Source organism: Gopherus flavomarginatus, chromosome 2 (assembly GCF_025201925.1).
Source record: "Gopherus flavomarginatus isolate rGopFla2 chromosome 2, rGopFla2.mat.asm, whole genome shotgun sequence".
Taxonomy (NCBI): domain Eukaryota; kingdom Metazoa; phylum Chordata; order Testudines; family Testudinidae; genus Gopherus; species Gopherus flavomarginatus.
The window spans coordinates 72,724,859-72,751,847 of NC_066618.1; the positions used below are offsets into that span (position 1 = coordinate 72,724,859).

Sequence of the window (26,989 nt, forward strand, 5' to 3'; positions counted from 1 at the left end):
CAGTTGTGCCTCGGGGCTTGGCTGTGGACGGTGAGTCATGTGGTATGTCCGAGGTGGAGGCTGGAGGCATGAGGGTGGACGTGGTGGTCGGTGGGTTTTCAGTGTGGGGTGGTGTTGGCGTGGCCATCGCTTGTTTGTGCTGTGGTGTCTGGGAGGTGGGCCTCCCGTATGGATTGGTCCGGGCTGGGATTGATGGTGGGATGGGGCTGTTTGGGTCGTGGTGGAGTTCTTCTGGGGTCTCCTTCCCGTGGGTCTGGGTGGTGGGGATGTCGTCAGTGTGGCATGGGGGGAGTGGCATGAGTTGACAGGAGCTGGGGGAACGTTGATCCAGGTCAGCCATGAGGGTGTTGGCATGGGGGGAGGCCACTGGTCTGGAGGCACTGGGTGGTGCCGCTGGTCTGGAGGCATATATTGTCGCCAGGTTTGGCATAGTTGTGCGTGGGGATGGGGTCGTGGAGCTCGGCGGACGGTTGTGCTGTGGCATCATCAGGGATGCTGTTCCTGCCGTCTGGTGTTCCATCTGTGTGTGGGATGTTTGTTTGGAGGGCCTCCGCATCCATGGTGGCTGGGATGGTGTTTTCTGGAGGATCGTTGGTGCATTGTGGTTTTCTTGGGGGATCGGTGGTGCTGCGGAGGTGGCTGGGGTGCTGGTGGCGTGGGATCAGGGTGGAGAATCCACATGTCCGGGCGGTCCTTTGGTGGGAGTGCTGGTTCTGGGGATAGTGGGGCATTTCAAGGTTTGTGGATCTTGGGTGGTGGACAAAGTGGCCCCAGTTGAAGCTCTGGGGGTATGTTGATTTGTTCCTGTGTTGGTGTGGGGAGTGTCCTGGGTGGATGCTGCAGTTTCTTGGTGTATTCCTCGGTGGGATCTGAGGAGGGTGGCCTGTGGAGTTTGGTGTTGGAGAGTTGTCTGGCAGCCTCCTTTTGGTGGTCGGACCTGTTTGTGGTGACAGCAGCACCTCCTTTGTCAGCCTCTTTGATTGTGGTGTCGTGGTTGTTTCTGAGGCTGTGAGTGGCATTGTATTCTGCACGACTTGGGTTGTGGGGCGGGCGATGTTGTTTTTCCGTGGTTTTTGCCTGTGCATGTCGGTGGAAGCGTTCTGTGTGTGGGTCCAGACTGTCATTTTGACCCTCGGGGTGGGGGAGAGGTCCATGTGGAGTTCTTCTTGTGCCATGGGTGGGGGTGTCCATCTGTTGGTGCGCTGTTCAGTGTTGTCTTGGGGGTGTTCTTTGAGTCTGAGATGGCGAAAGTAGGCTTCCAGGATAAATGGACGCAAGTCAGATATTAGGAATGGCAATATAAAAAAACCTATAGGAGAACACTTCAGTCTCCCTGGACACACAATAGTAGATTTAAAGGTAGCCATCCTGCTGCAAAAAAACTTCAGGACCAGACTCCAAAGAGAAACTGCTGAGCTTCAGTTCATTTGCAAATGTGACACCATCAGCTCAGGATTAAACAAAGACGGTGAATGGCTAGCCAACTATAAAAGCAGTTTCTCCTCCCTAGGTGTTCACACCTCAACTGCTAGAATAGGGCCTCATCCTCCCTGATTGAACTAACCTCGTTATCTCTAGACTGATTCTGGCCTACATATTTATTTCTGCCTCTGGAAATTTCCACTTACATCATCTGACCAAGTGGGTATTCACCCATGAAAACTTGTGCTCCAATACGTCTGTTAGTCTATAAGGTGCCTCAGGACTCTGGGATGCTAGTATTACTGATCTTAAGTATACCTTAATACTGTCTTATGATGAGGTTTAAAAGTCAGTCTCTTCAAAATAATAAAGAAAAAAAGCAATACGCTTTTAAAACAAAAAAAGCTAGCATACGTAAGCCATAAAACAGGTGTTCTCAAACTGGGATCGGGACCCCTCAGGGGGCTGCGAGGTTATTAGATGGAGGGGGTTGTGAACTGTCAGTCTCCACTTCAAAACCTGCTTTTCCTCCAGCATTTATAATGGTGTTAAGTATATTAAAAAGTGTTTCTAATTTATAAGGGCGGTCACACTCAGAGGCTTGCTATGTGAAAGGGGTCACCAGTACCAAAAGTTTGAGAGCCACTGCCATAAAAGATGAGAGAAATACACAGTTACAAACCTTAAATGTACGATGATCTTTGCATCAAAGGAAAATTCATATTTAGAGAGGTGTGAAAATACGATTTTTACACTAGTCCTAGCAGAATCAATGTGATCTGCTGAACCATGTTTATCTTAAAGGATTTTAAATTGAGAATAATTGATAGGTCCCACAAATGCAGAATAAGGAGTCTATTCTCCTCTCAATCGGCATTTGTAACTCCAAATACTAGGGGAATATGGTCTTTACACTACACATGATGAATCCTTATGAAATTTACCATGAAACAACCTTACTGCAGTTGCATAGAATAACTCAGTTATTTTAATTATTTTTGTTTCTAAAACATTTAGTTGGCTTTAAAAACTACAAATTTTATTTAAAAATGGCACATAGAGTAATTAGAATCAAATGCCAAAATTTATCTTAAACTACTATCTTGTTTTTCAAAATTCACTTTGATCATTTACAGTTGTGTCCTGCATTTTGTCTGTGAGTTACTGACAGCAGGACCTTAATTACAGTGTAGTTTCACAAATGATGCAGCTATACCACATTTGGACTTGTCTATGGTGGATTCTCCTGCTGAGAATTGGTTGATATTTTATGAAGCCCACTCCTTACTGTATGCAATATTTTCTCATTAAGATAGCTGCAAGAACCTGAAACAAAACTTTTATTATAGGGTGGTTGAGATAGTAAAAACGCCTTCCCCAGAATACAAGTGATGATTTATCAGTGTTTCTGCACTTAATCCTCTTTTAATCTGGTATTCAGCATTTCCCAGTAAACACAAGGGCCAGATCACCAGCTCATATAAATTGCATAGTTTCTGATGAGGAGCTTGCCCAAGATTTCCATCAATATCTTTAGACAGTTATGTTTTTCCTCAATCTTGTTTTTACACATGGGAAGGGAGTTGGCAAAATAAAGAGTTTAAATTTTGTTATGAGGCAAAATACGTATAATGTCCCTGCACCCTCCTTTCCTTTTTGTATTTTGCAAAGACAAGTCCAGTTTCTAGTTCCGGATCTTTACATAGCCCCAGATCTTATCCTTCTAATTGGCCACGAACAAACTCCATACCTCTGATTTGTTTAGCCATCTTTAATGCTTCTTCCACTTCGTAAGCTATTTACCCTTGCTCACCATACAAATCTCATAATTCCATTATTCTTGAAGTTTCTGAAAATAAACTTTCTACATCAATATTAGCTGACCTTGGCCTTCCATCATTTTCACCACGAGATTTCAGTAGCGTTCTGAAAACGACATAACCAGCTGTCAGATGCACGAAGCTTACAATCATGGCTATAAATCATCTGGCTATCCAATCCACTGCTTTCTTAAGTAACATTCCAGAAACCTGTGTTCCTGAGTGGTTCTGATTTTACCTTTAGAAGTGATCTACATCTTTGCAAGTGTTTCTAGTTTGTTCTGTGGCATGACTAATTTGACACAATTCAATATTTTGATGAATTTTTTCAGCCATCACATAGCATCAGATAATGCTATTTATTTGCTGCTCTGGTATCCCTGATTTCTGAGCAGCCAGGTCTTTAAATTCATGGGAGGACTTCAGGTGCAGTAGCTGGAGGATGAGACATTTATGTGAACAGCATAATACATATAGTTTAAGTGTGTTCAGTTTAAGGATGGGCTGCTATATTAAGATATAACATTCATTGTGGGTACAAAATGGAACTGTGATTCAGAGCTATTTGTGGCACAGCCCATGTGCATAATGCTTAATAGAAGGGCATAGCCACAGAATGGAATATATTGCATTCTTAAGTACATTGTTATTTAAATAACTCTTACGATTAAACTCAGTGTGTTCAACAAACAGTTCTGCATTTATTGTAGTACTGGTGTTAAAACGAACATTTGGCTGTAAATATACTGGCCACCGCACACCCCAATACACACATACACTTTCTACAGCCTTTAAACAGTTGAAACTTATAGTGGTGCCTTTTCTCTGCTAAAGACAGTTAGCTTTAGGAATGGCCCGGGATAGATTTTATGGAATGTTTAGGTTAACTGGTGACAGTTCCCAGAGTTTTATAGCTTTCTTAAAAATGATACACACTGGCCAGCTTCAGCAGCATGGCAAAAGAACAAATAGCAAAACAAGACCGTCCCAAATTTAGAATTGTGGCTTTATCATTGCCCTATCCAGTTCTAAATAAAAGCAGCTGCTTTTGATTATTTTGACTTGAGGCATATGAGGCAAATTATTTCTTCAGAGTTCTTTTTCCAGGTTGGTCCTTCAAATTAAGCTGCAGGTTTTTCTCAGCTTTTCACCATGCTTCTCATATGTTCTTACAATCTGTTCAAATTCTGGCTGATGTTCTGCCTAGCTCCCTTAAGCTGGAATCTGCATGGGGAGCACAGGGTTGAGCTTGGCCATCCTGGTCCTGTGACTCGTCTCCCCACAAAGAGACCATTCTGGAGGCCTTGTGTAAGAGGAAGTTCCTGAGCCAGGCCTAAAGGATAATAAGTGTACATCCTTTGTGTAGTACTACCCTTGGTATATAAACTCCTCCCCCACACAAATTATTTATGTTTCTGCAAGGGAGGGCCTGTGAATGGGCTGCTACCAGATGGAAAACAAGTGCTCTTTAAAGCTGATAAGGTGTATATTTATGCTATTTAAGCTTATTAACAAGAAAATATTTCCTGATAGTAATTTCTGTTAGACTTTAAAAAGTATCCCAAACAGTATAATGGAAACCCCATCACTTGGGCCTTTTAATATTTGACTAGCTAAAGCAGCATAGGACTGGAATAATATACTTTAGGGAACAGTACTGTACTGGCAGGAGGACAGTCTAAATGACCCGCTGGGTCTTTTCCATCTGTAACTTCTGTGATTCTGTTCTCTCTCTCTCCTCTATTAGTCTCCTAGAAACCATATGAAGCCATTTATATTGTAGATTTGCCCTTGACTTCAACATATTAACGAAAAAGATGTTTCTCAATGAGAATTACATCCCATAAGTGATGCAGGAATCAATGGTGCAATTCTATATCCTGTGTTATGCAGGTGGTCAGACTAGATCATCTAAATGGTCCCGTCTGGCCTTAAAAACCTATGAATGTGTGAAAACAGAGGCTCTACCAATTGCTGTGTAGTGGGTAGAATCTCTTTGAAAAGAAAATGAGCTAGCAGCAGGACACCTGCTCTGACTCGCCCTCTCTCCTCTTGACAGTTAGGGCTCATGTTGAAGATAAGAGGGCCAAATCTGGAATGAAAATTAATTGTCTTACTCCTAATCTATACCATTGTAACTGAGGTCAGAATTTGGCCTCAAAGCTAGAAAATGCTCCTGTTCTTTGTCTCTTCAGTGAATGCACAAGGTGGGACTCTTGCGGGGAAATGGCCACCTGTTACCAAAAATGAAGTTCTGTCACCTTGAGCACCTTAAATTGAGTTCTTATCCATGGTCATAAGATGTTTCTGGGGCATCAGTTGGACCTGCAAACAATCTTTATCAGACAGGATTCCTTAATCTCTGCCATTTTGACTAGGAATCCCTAGCAGAGTAGGCTCCAGGCACTCTTCTTAGGGTACTGTGCTTAGAGGGTGTGATTGAAGGTCATATAGACACATCCAAACTTGCTTTAATCTAGCTAGTTTGGGTACCAGTCAGCGATGCTCAACCTTCAGCACCAGCTAGCACCTGAATAGTTACCCAGGACTCCATGGGGTTTGTACAGCCTGCACTGAATCCCATGCCACTGCAACTAGATTGCTCCAGTACGCCAGTTAGCTAGTTCAAACCTAGCTCAGGTATGTCTACATCAGCAGCAGTCACACCCCATCATTGCAGTGTAGCTATACCCTAAGAGGTAGATGGTTGTTTTATCTCACCTAATGGTCTGCATGAAATTCCCCAAAAAATCTTGCACACAGGTAGTCTAATTAAAAAACAATATTTAGAAAGACAGGGTGGGTGAGGTAATGTATTTTATTGGACCAACTGTTGGTGAGAGAGACAGACTTTCAAGCCACACAAAGCTCTTGTTCAGGTCTGGGAAACTCACTCCCAGCGCCACAGCTAAATGCAAGGTGGACCAGATTGTTTAGCATAAGTAGTTAGCTCATATTGTAAGGGGTCACTCATCTTGCATTTTGCTGTGACACTGGGAGTACCTTTCCCAGACCTGAAAAAGAGCTCTGTGTGGCTCTAACGCTTCTCTCTCTCAACAACAGAAGTTGGTCCACTAAAAAATATTACCTCGCCCACCTTGTCTCTCTACTATCATAGGGCTAACACAGCCACTACTACACTGCATAAAACCAGTTAGTAAGACTAGAAGGAGAAAAATCAGATTAAACCAAAATAAACAGTATGCATGACATACGTAATTTTATTCTTGGCAAAAACAACGATATTTACTCCCTTGATTAGATGCAATAACGAAACAGTCTTACATTTCCAGAGTGCACATTCTCTTTCCCCCTAGCTTTCCTTTTCTTCTCTCAGCCCTTTTGACAGAATGTCAAAGACACAACGTATGGTTTCTTGAATAGGTAGCTTCCCACTCCCTCTCTCATGTATAAGTATCCCGTCATCTTAATAAGCCTATTTTACCAAGTGTAAAGTTAGATATGTTTTGCTTACCTTGTCTACTCTTCCATTTTTCCTACGATTTTCACTGTAGAATTACCCGCTGGTACAGCTCTACACACCAGTGGTTTCAGTGATAGTACTACAAGTGTAGACAGGACATGAATGTTTTTGCTCCCATATCTTCTAAACCTGCTCTGTGATCCTTGGACTTTAAAAGTATTAGCCTATCCACTACAATATCAGGCATTCCTCCCAAAGATGCTTATAGAGAATTTATCTTCTAAATATTGTCCATTGTATGCTTCTTCAGTCAATTCAGGATTATATGTCTACCTTTGGAAAAACAGTTTCCTGAACAATATGAAGTTATGCACAAGATGTATAAACACAATAGTTGCCTCATGTTAGCCTATTTTTTAATTTTATTTTCAAATAAATCTCTCTGCCCCCTCCAGTGGCTACCTGCCCTTTAGACTCTCTTTATTGCTATGTTTTTTCATACTACTACTCCTGGCTGAAGATTGTCAGCCTGGACTCAGAGCCACCTGTTTTTTAAAGATACTGAGAATATATAATTTCTGTAATTCACTCCCAACCTTACTGTATCAAACATGAATCATGGGCAGACAAAAACTAATCAGTCATACAACCATATTTTCAGCTGCCAGATTTTATGGTCAAGCACCAATCAGGTTTATAGAAGAGAGATTCTGAAATCCACCCCTTTCCTTCTCCAGGAGACACAAGTGAATTTCATCAGGAAAACTACTTGGGAAGGTATAGAGGTAGTCAAGCATAAAACAAATAACTAGTAATGTTTGTGACACAACAGCATGAATGGCCACAACACCTGTATCAAGTGACTGTGCATAATATGTGGCATTTGATGCTTGTCTGTTACTGTTCACCCCTGGCATTTGAACCTGAGTGATCGTTTTTCAAGGAGTAATTTCCCACTTAATTCTCCACCATGAAATATTGTTCATAATGTTATATGGAGGATCATTTCCAAGAAATTCTAGCTGCATCTGAAAAGGATGTTACAAAACTTGTGCCAAAAGATGATTTAATTGAAGAGAGTGCTCAATGGTGGTGGTGGAGGGGGATGTGAATAGATTAAAAAAACAATGAAATATCCCTAGCGATCCATCCCCCATGATAAATCAAAGAAATAAGCATTCTTAAAACCTTTAGTCCATAATCTATACACTTAGAGATACATGCCAGTCACACGATGAATCTGAGATTTTATGGTTGGGTCATAGCATTTCTGGATCAGAATGCTGCTATTTCTATTTCTGCTGTTCTCCACTTAAATTTTCTTCTCCTTAAGGCAAATCCAGACTACTGCAACCTGTTCTCTGGCGTGGCCCAACGGAGCCTTCGTTTGACAGGCTTCAAGTGCAGTGTAAGAAGTGTCTGTCCAGTAAAGCTTTTGATTGTCTTCTGTACTGTTTTTAGTAACAGGAATAGGCGTGATGGTCTCGTTGAGTTCATTAGGAAGTGCTGATATCTTGCTAATAGATTTGTTGTTCTAATGGATGTGAGGCATCCAGGTATCAAGGCATTGGGTACTATTCTAGAACTTGAAATTGTTCCAGCATACTTATACTGTGAAGAGATGCATGCTCTCCTTTAATGAAGGACGGGTCTTCAAGAGATCCCAGTACCCAGAGTACATACTCCCAGAGTATAAATCCCAGCTAACCACCAGTCAACAACTGGAATTTATAGAAGCCCTGCGATACACTGCTGAGTCAAAACCAGCGCTGGCACTAGGAATAAGCAGACTAAGCAATAGCTCTATGGCCCCAGGCAGCTCAAGGGGACCCCTTCTTCACTTTTTTTAGTATGTAGTGGGGGACAGACCAAAAATATTCCTGTTTAGGGCCCCCAGCGGGCTGGCACCACCTCTGGTCAAAACCCTATTTTCTTAAAACAAGAAACAAGAACTATTTGGCCTTGGCAGAACACTCGGAAAAACAGCAGTTTTGTTTAAGAACCATATTAATAACTTCGAGCCTAATAATACACTTTCTTTCTGGAATATCTTCATATGAGGCAGCCTCATATCACACCAGTCTGTGGCTTTGGGCAGCATGCATCCAGGTTCCTTGACAGCAAGTCTAGAGAAAAGAATTTTGCACTTTCTCGTATTCAGAGTGTTTGAATGACAGATGTGTTCAAATTGAGTTGCAGAGCTCACTTATGTTCACACACAATGAACTTAACCCTCCAGAAGATCAGTTTGTACATCAGCATCACGTCACATATGCCGGGATGTATATTCTTTAGTATCTAGCTGGCTGTTGTTTAAACCTTTATATGAACCCCTAGCAAGCAGATCAATTTCTGCCTAATATGTAGTACTCAAAGTTCTAATGCATTGAAAGCCTTCTTTAAAGTAAAGCCTGCTCTATCCCGGGAATGTCACTAAGATGCCTACAGTGATCTATCTATGGTGTTTATATGGCCCCCATTACCATAGTATCTGAGCAACTCACATTTTTAACCTACTTGTCCTCACAATGTGAGGTAGAGAGGTATTATCCCTATTTTACAGATGGGGATGGCTAAATGGCTTGCCCAGGGTCCTGCAGGATGTCTGTGGCAGAGCAAGGAATTGAACCCTGGCCTGCAGCTAATACCCTAAACACCAGATTATCTCCGATGATGAACGCTTCTTGAGCTGTTCGAGTCTTACAAATGCAAGTTTCTCGCAGGCAAAGTTCTTGACAGATGTATTACTCATTTTTTATACAGTCTTCAAGCTCCTGTTTCTGATACACCCTTCGCTTAGTACTCTGAGGATAAAAGTTGCTGTCTTACTTATTTTTCATTATTATTCAGGGGTGATGTCCTTTGAAGGTCATATTATTGCCGCTTTATCAAATCCATGTCAACAATGGTAGCCAGCCTCCAGCTGGTTCCACCTAATGAGATTCATGTGCTCTCAGGCAATCACATCAAGCACAATTGATAGTTTAACAAAGCATTTATGCCTAAATACATTACCATTCTGTTGCAACAAGAATCTAAATTTGACCAGGCTGATCTGACAGGTTAATTCTCCCCACCCTCTTTTAAGACAGGAAGGACCTACTTCAACTGTAAATTATAACAGTGTAAATACAGAATAACTCCATTGACTTCAGGGGAATTACTCTGGTTTTACACCAGTATAATTTACAGTAGGTCTTCACATATTGTCTTTGCTGCTTCAACTGCCATGCAGTTAATATTCAAAAATATTCTCAGTTATCTTGCTACTGTGCTTATATATTCACATTTATATTTTAAAAGATAGCTTGTTCTTAGTGTCCTCTTTTAGTAAACATTGAACAATTTTCTAGAATGTGTTGTTATTGTTTTTTGTACATAAATAGCTATTTGTTTATTTTTACCACATAATTTATTTGTTCTAAGTCCCACTTCCCTTGTAAAATATTAGATTATTTGATAGCGGTATCTCTCTGCAGTAGTCTTTCCAAAGAGTCAGTAAATGGATAGATGTATATATAAAGAAGTTACGCTATTTGTAAGCTGATTTAGACCTTATGAAAATGAAAAATGAATTGCACTTCATACTGTAGCATAGGCACCACTGTATAAATTTTATCACATGTCTGCTACTGCTCTTCATCCTGACCTACATCAACTCTGCTATTCCGGTCCTGAGCATCTATTGATCAGATGCCCATCTGTGTGGCTAATCTGATTGTAGCAAAAATGGGATTTACTGCTAAATTAAACTCATTTTCACTTACACCCTACAATGGTAGCACAGATTTCCAAAGTTAAAATGTTAGTGCTATAGCTCAGTGTGCCACCTCGAAGGAATTGCTCACATGTACATAATTAATAATAGTAGGAGGAGAGATCCATATTGACTGTCTAGTCTCCCCACAAAGTTTAGGAAATGCTGCTTCTGTATGTTTACTGATGGATACTATGATGTACTTCATATACACCTCATTGTCCATCCCAAGACACCTGGTAGCTTTGACTTGTGGCTCTAGGAGTTTAAGTTTATAACAGGCGATATGCAAACTGGAAACCTTGAGGCAAGATATTTCCCATCAGAGAACAAATCATTTTTCTTTTCTTAACCCCTTGTTCCCAGAGTATTAAGTTGTCCAAACACATGTATAGTGCAGCAAGTCCCAAAGGCCAAGATCTACAAAGGTACTTGGGCACATAAGTCCCAGTTTTAGGCTCCACTATGATCTGCAGAATTGCCCCTTGGCTGCCATTTGGGTGCCTGAGCTTACTGGGAGCCTACATTTTTGCTGTAAAAGTTACTTAGGCACCTAAGTTTCTGCCTTTGGGCAAGTGCACTACTGCCTCGGTCTAGGCATGCAGATACCAATCTCCTACCTAAGCCCCAGAGGAAGATAGGTGCTTCTCTAAGTCACTCGTATGCAGGCCTGATCCAGTAGGCATACTTGGAGGCGACCTACCGGATTGGGTCCCGTTCAAAATCTAGCTAGATGAAGAGATGATGGTACTTGCTTTTAACTTTTAGTGGTCACACACTCATCTGGCAAATGCAGGTTCAATTCCCCCCTCTGCCTGATGGGGAGAAAGGATTTGAACAGTGGTCTCCCACTTCTCAGCAGCCAAAGAGTCATTGGAGCAGGAGGACTGGACCTTGGGTCTCCCTCATGGGTGCCCTAACCACCAGGCTACAGTGTCATTCTCTCTCTCTCCCCCTCCTCCCCCCCCCAAGCACTTTTATGTAGAATGTGACTAAGAGTTTAAGATGGACCCCACCTCCTCCCCCTCTAGGCTGTTTTGTGTGGAGTGAGGCAGCCTGACTCACGTTCATGGATCGCTAGTAGAGAGAGGTGCCTCCCTGCAGCCAGAGTTAGGCACCTATCTCTGTAAGGAGGCGGGACTTAGCACATACCCCCTCTCAATGGTATCTCCTATTGGCTGGCATAGGTGGCTCCCTATCCAGCATACTGTCTTTTGTGGATTGCATTTTTAGCCACTTGTCTCTCCCCATTCATTGTATAGGGAGTGTAGGCACCTAACCCAGGCTTTGTGGATCATTTTATTGTTCCTATGATTTTTTTAGGCACCTACAAGTTATGCTCTGTAACACTGAGCTTCACAATGCCTAAGTCCCTTTGTGGACCTGGGCCAAATAGCTTTTGTTTCCTTTTTACTGTCAGTTTTTTCCTATTATAATACAAGCCCTGATGCCCTAAGAAACACATAGGGTTTAATTAAAGAACCACGTTGTGCATTTTTTAATTATAAGCTTAAGGACACGGATATATTTTTGGTGTGTGTTAAACTATCAGCATTATCTACTTCATTTGCTCTTAAGTGAACTGATGTTCCGGTGAATGATTTGCATTTGCAGTTTCCTTCTAATCATGTTGAATCTTAAGAAATCACGTTGTTTTATAAAGACTTTTGAGGGCAGTTTTTCAAAGGTAGGTAAATATGAACATGCATAAATGCTGGAGTTTCATGGCACTAACCACACACTAATCACCTTTGAAAAATTGGACATTACTGCAAATCAATATAGGAATATATACCATCCTATACAGGTATTTGCATTAATATTACCAACCAAAATACTTTTATTTTTAGCCACTGACAATAGTCACCTGTATACTGCCTAATCACTGTATAGGAAGAATTATTCCAGTGTACCCATCCTACTTAGGACCTTGACTGTGCCTAAAGGAGTTTAAAACAAAGATCCCCAACTTTTTCGTAGTATGGATCACATCTTAAGAAATACTGTCTTGTGGCTCATTCACACCCAGGATCATTAAGCCTATCTCCCTTCCTGTTCACAACTGCAAGACATCCCTATGGCAAATACAGCAGTTGCTCTGACATGCAGCAAGTAGTACAGGGAATAGTTGGAAGAACAGCAAGGACCATGTGACCCTTCACTTCTCCACAGGCCACCAGCAAATATTCTGTGGCTCTCTAGTGGTCCATAGGCCACAGGTTGGTAACTGTTAAGTTACCAATCATATATATAATGTCCAAATATTGAAAACACTTATTTACTTTTATTTATGCCTTCTATTTACTTTTTTTGCATTTCACTCAAACTGAACAATGAAAAGAGACTAGTCAAGTGTTATTTCCCACCCCCTCACCCCCAGTAACTCTTCTGCACTAGAAGATCTATAGATCCTATATAGTGGGATTTCAGCTTGTATCTTAAGATTCTGTAGCTCAAGAGGCAGAATAAGACCTTTCATTAAGCAGCAGTGATCCAGCCCCTAAAATTCTGCCAGTTTTGTTATGCCTCTTCAGCTGCAGGGACTGGCTTTTCCAGATCCTAAATAATATTTTTTAAAAGATATTTTTATTATTCAGTTGATTGGATTCTGAGATTTTTTTACAGGGCTGTGTTAGCCCACGTCCAGACTAACCCGCGGCATCGGCGGGTTAAAATCGATTGCTCGGGGATCGATATATCGCGTCTAGTCTGGACGCGATGTATCGATCCCCAAGTGCGCTTACATCGATTCCGGAACTCCATCAACCCGAATGGAGTTCCGGAATCGACACGGAGAGCCGCGGACATCGATGCCGCGCCGTCTGGACGGGTGAGTACCTCGATTTTAGAAATTCGACTTCAGCTACGTTATTCACGTAGCTGAAGCTGCGTATCTAAAATCGATTTTAATACCCTAGTCTGGACATGGCCTTAGTTAGCCTCAGTAAATGTTCTCGAACCCTTTTCTGGTACTCTAGTAACTCGCTGCATCAGATATTTTCCCCACTGAAATTTTAAAGATAATGGAAATATTCAGGTATTGTAAAAACTTTTTTATATACAACGAACAAACATATTAAGCCTAAATTGGTGTTCCTTTAACCACTCTGACACCAGAAATTGGGATTTCATTGCACATCACGTGGCTGATGGAGGAGATACACTATCTCCATTTTTTTATTTCATTGAAGTATGTTTGCTGTGTTCTTAAAACAATACTCAAAAGCCCAAGAGATGAGTTCTGCTCTGAAATTGTTATTTGCTGACTTGAAATTAGCTGCAAAAATACAATCAGGTTAAAATATAGCATAGTAATAAATTTCATTTATTTGGGGGAAATGTAGTTTTAAGGAAGAATTATAATCTGTCTTGTGAATGATAAAGCATTATAACTAGCATTAAACAAAGCTGAAATTTTGTAACAACCAAACCTGGATTCATCCAAGTCCTCAGTACGTGAACTCCTTTGAAAAGGGGGAATCAGACTAGAATTGGGCTGTAAATTTGATTAGCCTCACTACAGACATGAGGAACACATTTTGAAATCCTGTTAAGTGTGCTGCAAAAGAACATGGCAAGTCATTGTAGATCGGCCCATCAAGTCATGTTAAGCTATGCACAGCAGTTAAAACTAAAGTGCAGTGAAATGAATTCCAGTGCAACATGAGAATTACATAATTCTTCCCACATTTAGAAAGCTGTCAGCCACAGGTCTATTGCTAATGAACCATGAAACTCCTTCAAACATTGGTTCCATTGGTTGCCACTGTCCATCATGAACTACATCATGGAATTTTATCCTTTCCCATGTATTTCGAGCATGGGCAGAAACCGAATTTCCTAAGGAGGATGGAGGGTGACCAGATTAACTGCCAAATAGCACAGGCCAGGAAGCGAAAGAGGTAGAGGAGGCAGCTTTCAGAGATGGCAGCCTGAGGTTCTGGGAAGCAGGGAGCCAGGTAAGATAGAGACTAGCCAGTACCTCTCCCTCCCACCCCCCTTCCCCCACCAGAGAGACCGAAACTGGTCCAGATCTCTCCCACTAGGTAGGGTCTATGGCCAAGTGGGGACCCTGCTGCCCTTTCCCCACCCTGTTGCTGTCCTGGTTTTGAATCACTCTTGTACTAAATTCAGTTGCAGTTACATTGTTCTCTTTAACCTTTACAAAATCTTGTATATTGTGTATCCACAATCCGAAACAATATATTGCAAATTCTGTTACATGACCACAGCCTTATCTGAGGTGCGGAAGACCGCTGTTGTCCACTGATTTTGCAACAGCAGGATCTATTGGTTTGTTTGTTTTTACCATAAGATGATGCTATTGCATGGAATCCATCTGATACCATAAAGCATAATGCTTTACCTGCTGGCCTCTTTATTCTAACTTCACTTGGAATCACTTCAGTCCTGATATTGTATAATAAGCTTTACTTCAGCATGCTAAGTACACCAGGCAATTGATTTTTAAATCTGTGAGTTGTGGACTTCATGCAATAGTAAATTATCAGGTTGCTGGGGCCAAAGTCTGAAATCGCTGGAGTTGCACCAACTTCTTCTATAAACTGATAATATGTGTCCTAGTCGCCAACATCTACTGTGCTGGTGAAATCCTGAGTTAGGCATAATATGGTTTCACTGCGATCAATATTTATGTCCATCACAAACCCACCCCATAATTTAGTACAGTTGGTAATCTCTGCTCGAGAGTCTCATTACTGCCCTGGCAGGGATGTTACAGGTCAGGATTACTCTGCATTAGCTGTGCTATCTGGGGTAGCTGTACATGCTGTCTTAAACCAACACTTACTTTCACGAACAGTAAGGGCTCAATACTGCAAATACCTATGCACAGGAGTCACCATGTTCTCATTGGTAGTCCCTTGAGATAGGGCCACCTGTGTATATGTGTTTGCAGGATTAGGTCCCTCCCTCTTAACTTATTATAAACAGTAAACTGCTCGGTACCTTAACCATAGCAGAACTGCACTTAACCATAATTTGTATGTGTTTATTTTTAAGGCCGGTATTTTGGCTTGGCTTGAATTTTATGTGATATTTTTTGTAAATAATAATTCTTTGTTCTGGTTTTTCCTCAGCTTCTCGTGACGTGTAGTTTAATTTTGTTATTATTTATTGTGTTTGTCCTTTTAATGTATTACATAAGTTCTCCTGATCAGACCAAAACTGTGCATTACTTTTACATTTTGATCCACTATTTTTCATTGTTTGGACACACTCCCACTTGATTTCTAAAATGAACTCTGGTGTAACTAATGAATTACACCACTACTAAAAAAAGTAGTTTCTTATATAAACAAATTTCTACTGTGTGAAATAAATGCAGACATTTACATATGGAAAATAAGAATCAGCTTTACAGTGATGTGAAAAGAAAATGTGGAAAAAGTACATGGTCTTTACGGAGCATGGGATAAATATTTTAATCCTTTAATTTGCCTGAATAATGCCATCTTAGAACCAGATTGTGCTCAGCACTTGCTGAGATGTGCAAGGAAAGGAGAGGGAATATTTCCCCCCCACCACCACCATTTGTATTACTGTACTACCTAGACGTCCCAGCCAAGACTAGGGTCCCATTGTGCTAGGTGCTATACAAACATAGTAAGAGACAGTCCTGGGCCAGCCCCAAACAGTTTACAATCTCAATAAAAAAGACACGACTGAGCATTAAAGCTGCCATAAGGTTTTCAAGAAACAAGATGGGAGAAGCAGTATCTTCTAGTGGTCCAACTTCCGTTGGTGAGAGAGACAAGCTTTCAAGCCACACAGAGCTCTTCTTCAGGTCTGGGAAAGAAGAAGAGCTCAAAAGCTCATCTCTCTCACCAACAGAAATTGGGCCAATAGAAGATATCACCTCACCCACCTGGTCTCTCTAATATCCTGGGACTGACACAGTTAAAACTACACTGCATGCGACAGTGGTTTCAATTCAGGCAGCACAGCAGTGCCTCCTTTACACAGGGAATAAGTCTTGGCAGAATTTGGCCAACTCTGTATATGTAGCTGTAGTCATGCTTCTCAGAGAGTGGCTCCGCTAGCGTCTAGGAGTGGAGTTGCAGGAGTTCTGTCAGTCTAGCACCTCGTTATTTTTTCTGGTGCCACAACAGACTGTCATTGTATGTGGCCTAACCCCCCAGCAAGGTCACTGCTCAATGCATTCCCCTTTCGGAGGTTAAAAAGGGAACACAAAATCTAAAGGCCTTCAAGCCCATCTCCATCTGGCACTTGCCACTCTGGGATTCCTTTATTCTCAACACCCATGCTTCCCCTCTAAGTCTGGGGGAGCAGTTGGGAAACCCAGGCCCACCCCCTCCTCTGGTTTTTTGCCCAGGGACCCTTTTTAGGCACCTAAGAGCCAGTCCTCCAATCCTGTCACCATTTTCCCTGTGCTGCTCATATCTTTACCTCACTCATCAGCATCTTCACAAGATCTGCAGATTCTGTTGCCTCCATCATGATTTTGTGGTTCCTCACAGCTTCTCCTGAGACCAGCTACAGAGGCATTTCCGAAGAGCCAGTCTCAGCTCCTCCCCACAGCAGCTGGATTGTACTGCTACAAGCTTTCTCTGCCTCTATCCTTAAAACAATCAGCATTTCTCTCCTTTAAATGGGAGTTCTCCCTCTGCCCTTTTCCTGGGACTGAGGTTGTATCCAAAACCCCTTGCCTTAGAGTAACCAGTATTTCCTTCTTTTGAACACCAGTTCCTCTCTCAGCTCTCCCTCTGGGGCTAGGGTTGTGTCTCAGGCCTCTTTGCCTTAGGTTAGTCGTCTTCCCCTCCCTCAAGAAGGCACTCCTCTCAGCCCTCTTTCTGGAGCTGGGGTTTGTGTCTCTGGCCTCTTTCCCAGCTGTAAAGCTTTTTGCTGGCTCCTTTCACCCAAAAACTCTCTCCAATTAGTCTTCCAATCTGAGGAGTTCAGTAAAATATAGATTATTAGGGTTGGAAGGGACCTCCGAAGGTCATCTAGTCCATCCCCCTGCTCAAGGCAGGACCAAACCCCAGACTAGCCTTCTCCTGTCAGTGCCTCTCTGGTGTGAGGGAGGAGGCAGCATTTATACTGGTCCCCTTCTCACACTTCCTTCCTACTTGATGGGATGAGAGGGGAGTGTTGCCTGGCCCTCCCTGCAAGAAGCACCATCTGTTCCCAGGACCCTTAAGTCTCTATGTCAGGAACCTTCTAAACCCTTAACAGCTGAGGCCAGGTGACAGGATTGGCTAATCACTAGCCCAGGGGTAGGCAACCTATGGCACATGTGCCGAAGGCAGCACGCGAGCTGATTTTCAGTGGAACTCACATTGCCCAAGTCCTGGCCATTGATCCAGGGGACTCTGCATTTTAATTTAACTTTAAATGAAGCTTCTTAAACATTTAAAAAAACTGATTTACTTTACATACAACAATAGTTTAGTTATATATTACAGACTTATAGAAAGAGATCTTCTAAAAACGTTAACATGTATTACTGGCACGCAAAACCTTAAATTAGAGTGAATAAATGAAGACTTGGCACACCGCTTCTGAAAGGTTGCTGACCCCTTCACTAGGCTCTATTACCCTCCATGGCAGCCTTCCCTCCCACAGTAATGTTATAACTTCTGATGATAGGACAAGCCCAGTGAAGGATAAATATGTTATACAACAGTGAGAGTTAAGACACTCAACTCATATTTTCTTGCTACTATTGGCATGTGTGCCTCCTCAATTTATTTTAACATAGTTATTTGTATTTCATTTTACAGTATGTCTGTATTTGTTGGTATTCATTCATTTCATAACTGATTTGGGGTATGATTAAAATACAGGTTTACTTATTTGAAGATGACACACTTCATATACCAAGCGCAGTTAATTCAATTCATAGCATTGCAAAGTTGTTTCATTATGTACATGAAGGATGTGATCTCACACCACTGAAGTCAATAGGAAGTTGCTATAGACTTCAATGGGAGCAGGGTCGATGGGCCTACAAAGTTGCAATTTTTAATGCAGTTGCTATTTTTGTTGTTTTAATTTCCTTCTTGTTACCATAATGCTCTTCTTTTCTTCTGGAGTCTTGAGAAAGGCCCCTTCAGGCTTTGATTTATGGTGACTCATCTTTGGCAAGAATGCTTGGTACCAACCAGTGTCACTCCTGGATCAAGGATAGAGGCCATTATCATGTGAAATCATGTGTTTTCTGTTTTAGCCCCTGATCCCACGAACACGAATGCACACGTTTAACTTTTCTACCCTCATTTGTTCCATAATGGAAATACTCCAGGTATTAAAGTTAAGCACGTGCGTATTCTCAGGAGTGGGACCCAAGCGACTGAGCATGCAGCATTCACAGTGTTGTCCCTCTTTGTTAGCTTGGAGAGACTGAATCTAGGAACAAAGACTCCAGTCCTCAGAATACTAACCACAGCACCACAGATATTTTTCATTAGGTTATTTACAAACACTGGAAATAACCCAATCTAACCATACCTGGCTAACCCAAAATAACTTACGCTGATGTTGACCTCTAATGATAATTCTTCTGCCATGCAAAAGACCTGGCTTTTGGTCCTCAGAGTGATGTAGGTTAGAAGTTCTATGGAAGCACTTTACTCAGATCACCAGCAATGTGACTCATGTTGCCAAACAGCATCATCTCCAACCAATTAAAAAGCAATATTAACTGGTTGTAATAGGAGTCATATGTGTTGCTTCTGGGCCTGAAATATGGTATCCATTCTGTAGGGCCTGTAAGGTGTGAAGGTGTAATAGAGAGACTCACTGCACCACCAGAAACAGGAAGAACACATACCAGCCCAGAAAAGAAAAAAATCTGTCAGTAGATTTGTACCTGATTTTAAATGACAAAATATTATTGCCTGAAAGGGAGAAATGTTGGTTAAGTACAGCCGTTCCTAGAGAGGTGTATATGAACTTGGTTGTGGGATTTCCCTTCGCTCTCCCAGAGCTTGGTTGGGTGGTTGGTTTGTTTAATGCTTCGAAGAGCCATTTATGGAGGCAGTATTACGTGAGATCTGGTCTCCTCTGATATTTCTGTTTTGGGGGACAGTGAAAGTACCACAGGAAGACCAGATCATGCATTATTTTGGCCACATGACAAGTTCCCAAACATGCAAAAAGCCCACATAAACCAACAATACCAAGACTCTTAGGTTTATCTAATGCTTGTGGAAACTCTGTATATTGCTCAAATTCTTAAACTTATTTTTATGCTATTAAAAGTAAAAAAGAAAATCCTTAACTCTTTCATACATTCCCTTCCACATGATAATGGGATTGGTGCTCACCATAATTGTTTGGTATTTGCAGCATGGATGGGGGGAAGGGGAGAGATGTGCAGGAGCTGGAGGTCATAAATAAACTTCTTGTCATGTGAATTATCTGAATTGTGAAATATTCTATGTAACTGTTGTCTTGAAATAATAAAGAAACATTTATTTTAAGAGCTATGAAGTGTAATTTTAAAAAAATGGCTCTGTTTCAATCACGTATACCCCAGCAATTTATTGATAATCGCACAGCTAAAAAACACCCCACATCCTCTTGATTATTTCTCCCTATATGCAGATGTGCTTTTAAAATGGAAAAGCGTACATAAATGCAGCTTGTTCTTCAGATTAAGCCTATCAGAGCTTAATTGAGCTGGTTTTAACAACATTACGTTGGACTCCAGCTGTAGCAGACAGTCCTTCAAAGGCTGACAAGTATTTCATGGCTTTGTTTTCTTTTCAGCTGACCCCCTGGTTGGAAGTATTGCCACTCAATATATGACTAACAGAGCAGAGCATGACAGAATGGCAAGACAGTGGACCAAGAGATATGCTACATAGGAATCTACTATAGAACATGCTGGACCTGTGCAAGCACATTCACTAAGTGCATCAATAGCCCTTCCCTCCCCTTTGTTCTTATTTTTTATTAAATTTTGAACAATTTTGTGACAAAAGGTTCCTTCCTTCCTTCCTTTCTGTTTTTATTTGTATTTGGTTCTTTGTTTGTTTGTTTTGGTTTTGGTTTTTCATTCTGTTAACTTGAAAGTTGCTTCCCTCAAATGTAAACAGGGAATTTTGGTTATCAGTGCAAAGAATGTTGGATCTGTAATAGTATAGAGCTTTGTCCCAAAGCTTTGTATTGATGTGTGGTTTTTTTCCTTTCATGTGGTCTTTGGGAAAACAAACAAATTCAGAATTATATCTCGTTTCTACTTAAATGTAGTGTTTAGGGTTATTTTTTTGTACTGAAGTCTTTAATGGTGGGTGCATGCTACTGGGAACAAGTTTTGTATAAAAGCTTAAAATCAAGAATCACTGTGCATTACTAAGACTGTGTTTATCACTAGCCGTCTGTTTCCCACACAGAAGGCTATTGGGTTGAACAAAAGAATATGTTTTTTGATTTACTTTAAAAAAAAAAGTGCTTGTAAATTTCTTAGGGACCTGCCACTTTTGACTGTGGATCAGTTGATGTACACTTGTATTATTAAAGCACCCAATAAAACACTGTGGCTGATAAATGCACTTTTTGTAAGACAGTGCTTTTGCTTTTTGTAGAGTGTAAATGGTATAGCTCTGCATGCATTTAAACTTGCATAATACCATTGCAAGTTAAGCCATTATGTTTAGTCCTGAACTTTTAATTTCTCCTTGACAATAAGTTTCTTAAAATGTAGAATTTCTCAATAAACTCTAGCTTCAATATAAGCTTTTTTTTTTTTAATATAGTAAAAAAAGCTACCCTCTTACTTACTGGTGCCCAGCTACCCTGAAACCTTCTATAGATCTTCTTTTCTACATCCATCTTGATTGTAATAGTTAAAACAGCTGGTTACAAAAATAGCCCCACAATGAAAGTAGATTATGGGCTCACGATTTTGTGCAGCAGGGCTCATTTTTCCTTTCCCCAGGCTCTTGTAATTGTAAAAGCAACTGTTATTTTAAAAAAATTAAATCAAGGTTTTCAACGGCAAAATTGAGCCCACTGCACCAATCATTCCCAGCACGTCCCATGGCAAGGGTATTTCTATTCAGATTTGACCTTCAGGCTAATTTTAGGTATGCAGCCATAGAAGGAAAATTTCTACTCAGCTAAGGAAACGTGTGGGTGTTGTGATTTGGAAAATATATACTCTGATGCTGATTCTAAATGCTCTTTGTGTTTCAAAGGCATCCTGGAAAATCCCTGTCTCCTTAATTAAACATTACAGATGCTGCATGCAGCACGCTTTCTGTCTCCTATGAAACAACTGTTAAAGTCTTTGGAGCTCAGTATCTACATTTATGAGACACTAATATTGTCTGAGAGTGTGGTAGTCTCACAGCTCATAGCTATATTGCCAGGATGGGGGTCAGTTGATAGGAGGAGGAAAGTGGGTTGTATCAAATGACCTACCTATTATATGTTTAATAAATAGTATGAAACTGTATATTAACAAGTACTTGTGTGTAGTGGAAAGTATATTATCAGATTTTTAAATTGGAATGTCACTTTTTTTAAATTAAAAAGCCTGCATTGTTTTCTGTCCTGCTTTAATATTTATTGTACATTCATCCACCTTTTGTTAATGTTATAAAAAAAATTCCCTAAATCCATTTACAGTTTAAATCTATTATTAGAGAACTATAAAGCATAATCAAGATGTACTGTACCATGTCAAAGAAATCTAATCTGTCAGAGCCATGGAAATATTTATATACTTATACCTTTATAATAATTTGGCTACTGGTAGGTCTAAAGAAATAATCTCAATCTGTTCTATTTTGTAATATATGTCTGAGACCTTGAAACATTGTAGATTCACCACTGTGTGTGTTTGGCATTTTATCTGTTTAAAATAAATATGCGTGTGGTTTTGAATAACATTAGGCAAAAGCTTCCTAATTTTAAGAGAAGTAGACTGGTCTACTGGAGTAGTCTGTTACTACCTGGACTTGCTAGTCGAGAAAATATTCATTATCTGTGGTTGTTTTCTCCACAACTCTTTTCTTTTAAATTAACTGAAAAAAGGAAAAAAGTTCCCAAACAAAAATATGACATGAGCCACTCACTTGCTGCTAATATTCCAGGTCAATTTAAAGTCCTGGATATAACAGCTACGTCTTAGTTTTAATGTCATTTGAATCCTAATGACAGGAGAATAGGAGGTTGTGGTCAAGCCTCAAGAGGAAAAGGGCTAAGAGGAAATAATTATGGAGATAGCACTTTGCACTAAGGATATTAATCCACTTGTGCAATGTCTCCAGTCATCTATGCACTTTATTGGGGCAGAGTGAAAATCTACTGGTTGGAATTTGCAAGAGTTTCATCATCTCTCCAAAATTTTGCTTGCAGTTCAGGTTCATCCATACCCCCCAAAAAATCAAACTGAAGTTGTTGTATGAAGCCACGTGAACCTAGCAAAATTAGTTGTGTTACATAGTCAACAAAACTCACTGTTTTTTCCTCTGCTACCTCTTGAGCATGGGATGAGCTCCCCATATACATATTCAAGGACACCTCGTTGTTCTCCTTTTAGGTCTCTCTATAAAACTCTCGTCTGATATGATGCCTAAATAATGGTGCTATTGGGCTGGCACCACTGTTTTTCATGAGACCAGTTTTTGTTACCTTGTGTCTGTTTAATGTTCCTATCTGTTGTGTCTTGTTTTATAGTTAGATTATAAATTCCGTGGGGAAAGGATTGACTATATTTGTACAGTGCCTAGTGTGGTGACTGGGGCCCCTAGGTGCTACTGCAAAAATCGTTTTCCCTACAGCCCGAGCCCTTTTTTTTTATGGGGAAAGCCAACTGACCTTTCCTTCTCATCTCCTTTTATTAGGGGTGGCCAGTTGATAGGTACCATCTCCCTTTCTCTAATTCCTCAAAATGTATCTTCTGAGAAACTGGCCGTCTATCTAATCTGCCACTCTGCAGCAGTAGGACCTGCAAAGGAATCCTCCTTGCCGTTCTGTTACTGCTGCTTGATTGCTCTCTGGATTTCAGATGCTAGAGACTGCACTACTATAGGATCAAGACATCTCTGACATCTAACCAGCCACCACAGCTGAAAACAACAGAGGTGAACAGAATAGAAGAGTACCATCCTCTCTCATCCCAGAAGAAAGTAGCATGGTGAGGGAGGATCCTGGCCAAGCAAAAGCAAAACACCAAACCAGGAAGAACTAATCTGATTTTGATTTTTAAGTGTATCCAGAAACCTCCCCCACTTTAGCTAGATCTCAGAACACATATTGGCATCTTTGGTGTATTTCAAATTCATAGTGTAACTTAAAACCAGGTGAATTTTGCCAGGATTTGTGAAATCTTACAACCAAGGGGCATTCTGCTGCTGGTTCTTCAGCTCTTAACTCCAGTGTGTACTGTATCTTAACAGAGAGATTGCTTTGCAAACCACCTCCCCCATTCCTCTTGGGAGTTACATAACATCCCCATGGCAACCATGGTAATTACTGACATTGAAAAGCAATATTAGGAAAATATTTATGTATCTTTTGCTGTTTTTGGTGTGACAAATACTTTGTTCTTTTTTAAATAAATTAGTCATGCTGTCTACTTTAGCTCTTCATTTCACTTCCTCATTCCATCTGGCCTGTTTCTCTTCGCTATAAACAAGGAGGAGAGTAGACACCATGGGACCAGCCAGTTCTCCACATCTCACCAGCCAAGTGCACTGTGGAGCTCGAGTGGTCCATAGAGCACAGCTTGGGAACCTTCACTCCGCACAATTCCAGAGGTGTTGTCCTCATGCCAGATATGCCATTAGAAGTATCGAAAAAACACAGATAGTTTCTTTTTTCAGGAGCCTGGCAAATGAGCGGAAAATGACTATAAAGCAGAGAGTGAGCATAGGCAACATGTGCACTTGTCCCAGACATATTGTTTTATCTTCAAAGGACAAGCAGGATCTTTTGTCATAGTAAATCAGACCCGTGCTGATTGTATTTTAAAAGATAATTTTGGCTTCCATTAATATTTTTAATGAAATATATCTTCCTTTCCCAGTATGTCATTCAAAACCACCATGACACTGCCTAAAATTGTCTAAATATATACTTGCTCTCTAAACTGTAGCAGTTCTAAAGTTAGATAACTTTTAACAATGGCTGTTATTTAGCAGAATGACGTTAATGCAAAGAAAATCCTGCAATGTGGTCCCAATCCTGCAATGACTTGTATGAAGACAGATGCTTATCCCCATGTAAAACCTCACTGAAGTTGTTAGAGTTGGGTGTGAGCGCAGGGGTCTGCCTACACGCATTTCATTGCAGGAGCAGGAGTTAAATCTGTAATTGGCTTCCTCTGAGACATTTTTATATGATATGTCAGTAGTCTGGAGATGTTGTTAAAATTACTCCTGTCAATAAAACGTGGACAAGAGTAATTACCTGGAGGGCTTCAGAATTCTCTGGTCTTTATTTTAGAGGAGCCTTAGAAATGTGGCCCTCATATGACATAGTAATTTCAAACAATACAGAAAAAAGTAGGCAGTAAAGGTCCAATAGTAGTTGACGATGTAGCATTTACTAATTTTAAAAAAGGACGGAAACTAGTGGGGAGAGACTGGAAACAGCAAAGCATCAGTAGAAAATTTAACATTTATGAATCCCAATGTAAGAATATTAAATTCACCTCAATCAGTACAATAAATAGCAAAAGTCACCTTACGGTCACAAACAAGCTGAAACAGAAATAAAGGGCTGTCCACTATGGAGCCAACTCCTGTGCAGCACTACACAGCATGTTAGTAAAATATGTAACGGCACCTTCACATCCATCTGATTCTTGGAGCAGTGATAGGGTGACCAGACAGCAAATGTGAAAAATCAGGGTGGGGTGAGGAGGTAATAGGAGCCTATATAAGAAAAAGACCCACAAATCAGGACTCTCCCTATAAAATCGGGACATCTGGTCACCCTAAGCTATGACCTAGTGAGGCCTTAATCCTGCAAATATTTACATCCATGAGTAACTTCATGCACTCGAGTAGCTCCATTGAGTTAGTAAGGAAAAAAATTATTAAAATGTTAGTTTCCCAAAGACAAGAGCTAAGTCATAAAAGTTATTCCACTGGCTAATTGGAAAAACCTTCAGCTCCTCCTAGTTAAAAGGCAGCTAAACTATTTTTGGAAAAGTTTGGAAGAAATAAAAAGTCACTTCCTGAGCACTTCAGTGCCCAACTCCTGCCCTTTAAGTGCCTCCTCCCACAAATGATCCCTCATCTCCTGCCTCACAGCCCTTCAACAAGTGTCCATGCCTCAGCGTCATCTATCCAAGACCCAGGTTTGGGGAAGAGTCACCACTTTCACTAAGTACTAGACTTGAAACATTTAGCTGTTGTCTTTATAATGGTTCCCCCTTATTCTAGCCCACAGAGTGAACGTGGGAGTGGAATTCTGGGCCCTACCTAGAGAAGGAAAAATCTCAGGCTTTTATCGAGACACTGATGGAAAAGTATAATATATTAAAGTGAATTAAGTTCTAATGGAAGATGCTAAATGAATAGTGCAGGTATTAGAAATCTTTTGTTGTTCCATTAGTGAGTCTCAGCCTCATAGGCTTGAAGGGACTCCCTATAGGCTAGTTCAATTGCTGCTTCATTCCCATTCAGTGCTTAGCCTCTCTGCTGAGATTGCCACTAAAGGCCTGATCCTGTGAATGCTTATGCATATGCTGAGCTTTATATTAAGCGTATACATGTAATACCTACACCACAGACTTCTGCCACCATCACTCTGTCAGTCCGGGGCGTGAAGAGCTGTGATCCCGGACTAACAGCTGGGTTAGCAAAAGCCCATAGTGTAGGTGTAGTTAAACTGGCACTTACTCTTTTACCAGTATAGCTTATTTCACCTGGTGCTGTGGGGGAAGAGAAGATAAGCAATGATGACTAAAGCACAGTGTTCTCAATATAAGCTGCAGCCACACTTATAGTATAAGGAGAATTCCCACACTGATAAAGTGCTCCTAATGTAGACATAACCCAAGTGTTCATACAATTAGGGCCATAGGAACTGGACTGAAACCTCCTAGCACAACTTCATCTTGCATAGGCTACAAAACAGCTTTCAGATGGTAACAACAGACCAGTGTGTAACGGACCTAGACTCCAAACCTAAACAAGTAAAGTCCAGTGAAAAACTCCAGAAGCCATTACCAATCTCCTGCATTACCTGGTTTCCCTAAGTCCACTGTTAAAATCTTTTTGAATTGGACGATGAATCTATATTTTATTTTAAAGGTTTGTGAATGCAAAAAACCTGCTAATTTTAAACAGTCCAGAAATGCTCTAAGAGTCTGTGGTGGTTTGAAATAAAATAGCCATATGTGATCATGGATTGCCAATACTGCCCAGCATTTCTAAATTACTATGGAGAAAGGGGAAGGCTTATTATGATCATGTGAGGTAAACAAGGTTTACTTCCATCTGACTAATATAGAAGTACTTGTCAGAATTAGTCTCAGTTTTTAACTCAGCTCCTTTGGTACAGTGAAGCAGAGTTAAACTGATATTTGTTAGTGAAGCCTTTCTCCTCAGCCTCAGTAAAAGA

At 40.8% G+C, this 26,989-nt stretch overlaps 3 protein-coding genes across 5 annotated transcripts in view; all 3 read left to right on the top strand.

Moving 5' to 3' along the window:
* The window catches only part of LOC127044082 (ubiquitin-conjugating enzyme E2 E2), a 316,515-nt gene extending 292,522 nt beyond the window's left edge, over positions 1-23,993 (top strand). For both annotated transcript variants that reach the window (XM_050938553.1, XM_050938552.1), the window contains one exon: positions 20,177-23,993. In XM_050938553.1, coding sequence (XP_050794510.1) covers positions 20,177-20,274 — 98 coding nt within the window. In that variant the 3' untranslated portion in view covers positions 20,275-23,993. The remainder of the gene's footprint in view (positions 1-20,176) is intronic.
* UBE2E1 (ubiquitin conjugating enzyme E2 E1) overlaps positions 1-26,989 on the top strand; it is a 705,427-nt gene that overhangs the window by 548,198 nt on the left and 130,240 nt on the right. The gene's annotated exons all lie outside the window — the stretch shown is intronic.
* The window catches only part of NR1D2 (nuclear receptor subfamily 1 group D member 2), a 746,221-nt gene that overhangs the window by 515,900 nt on the left and 203,332 nt on the right, over positions 1-26,989 (top strand). The window lies entirely within an intron of this gene.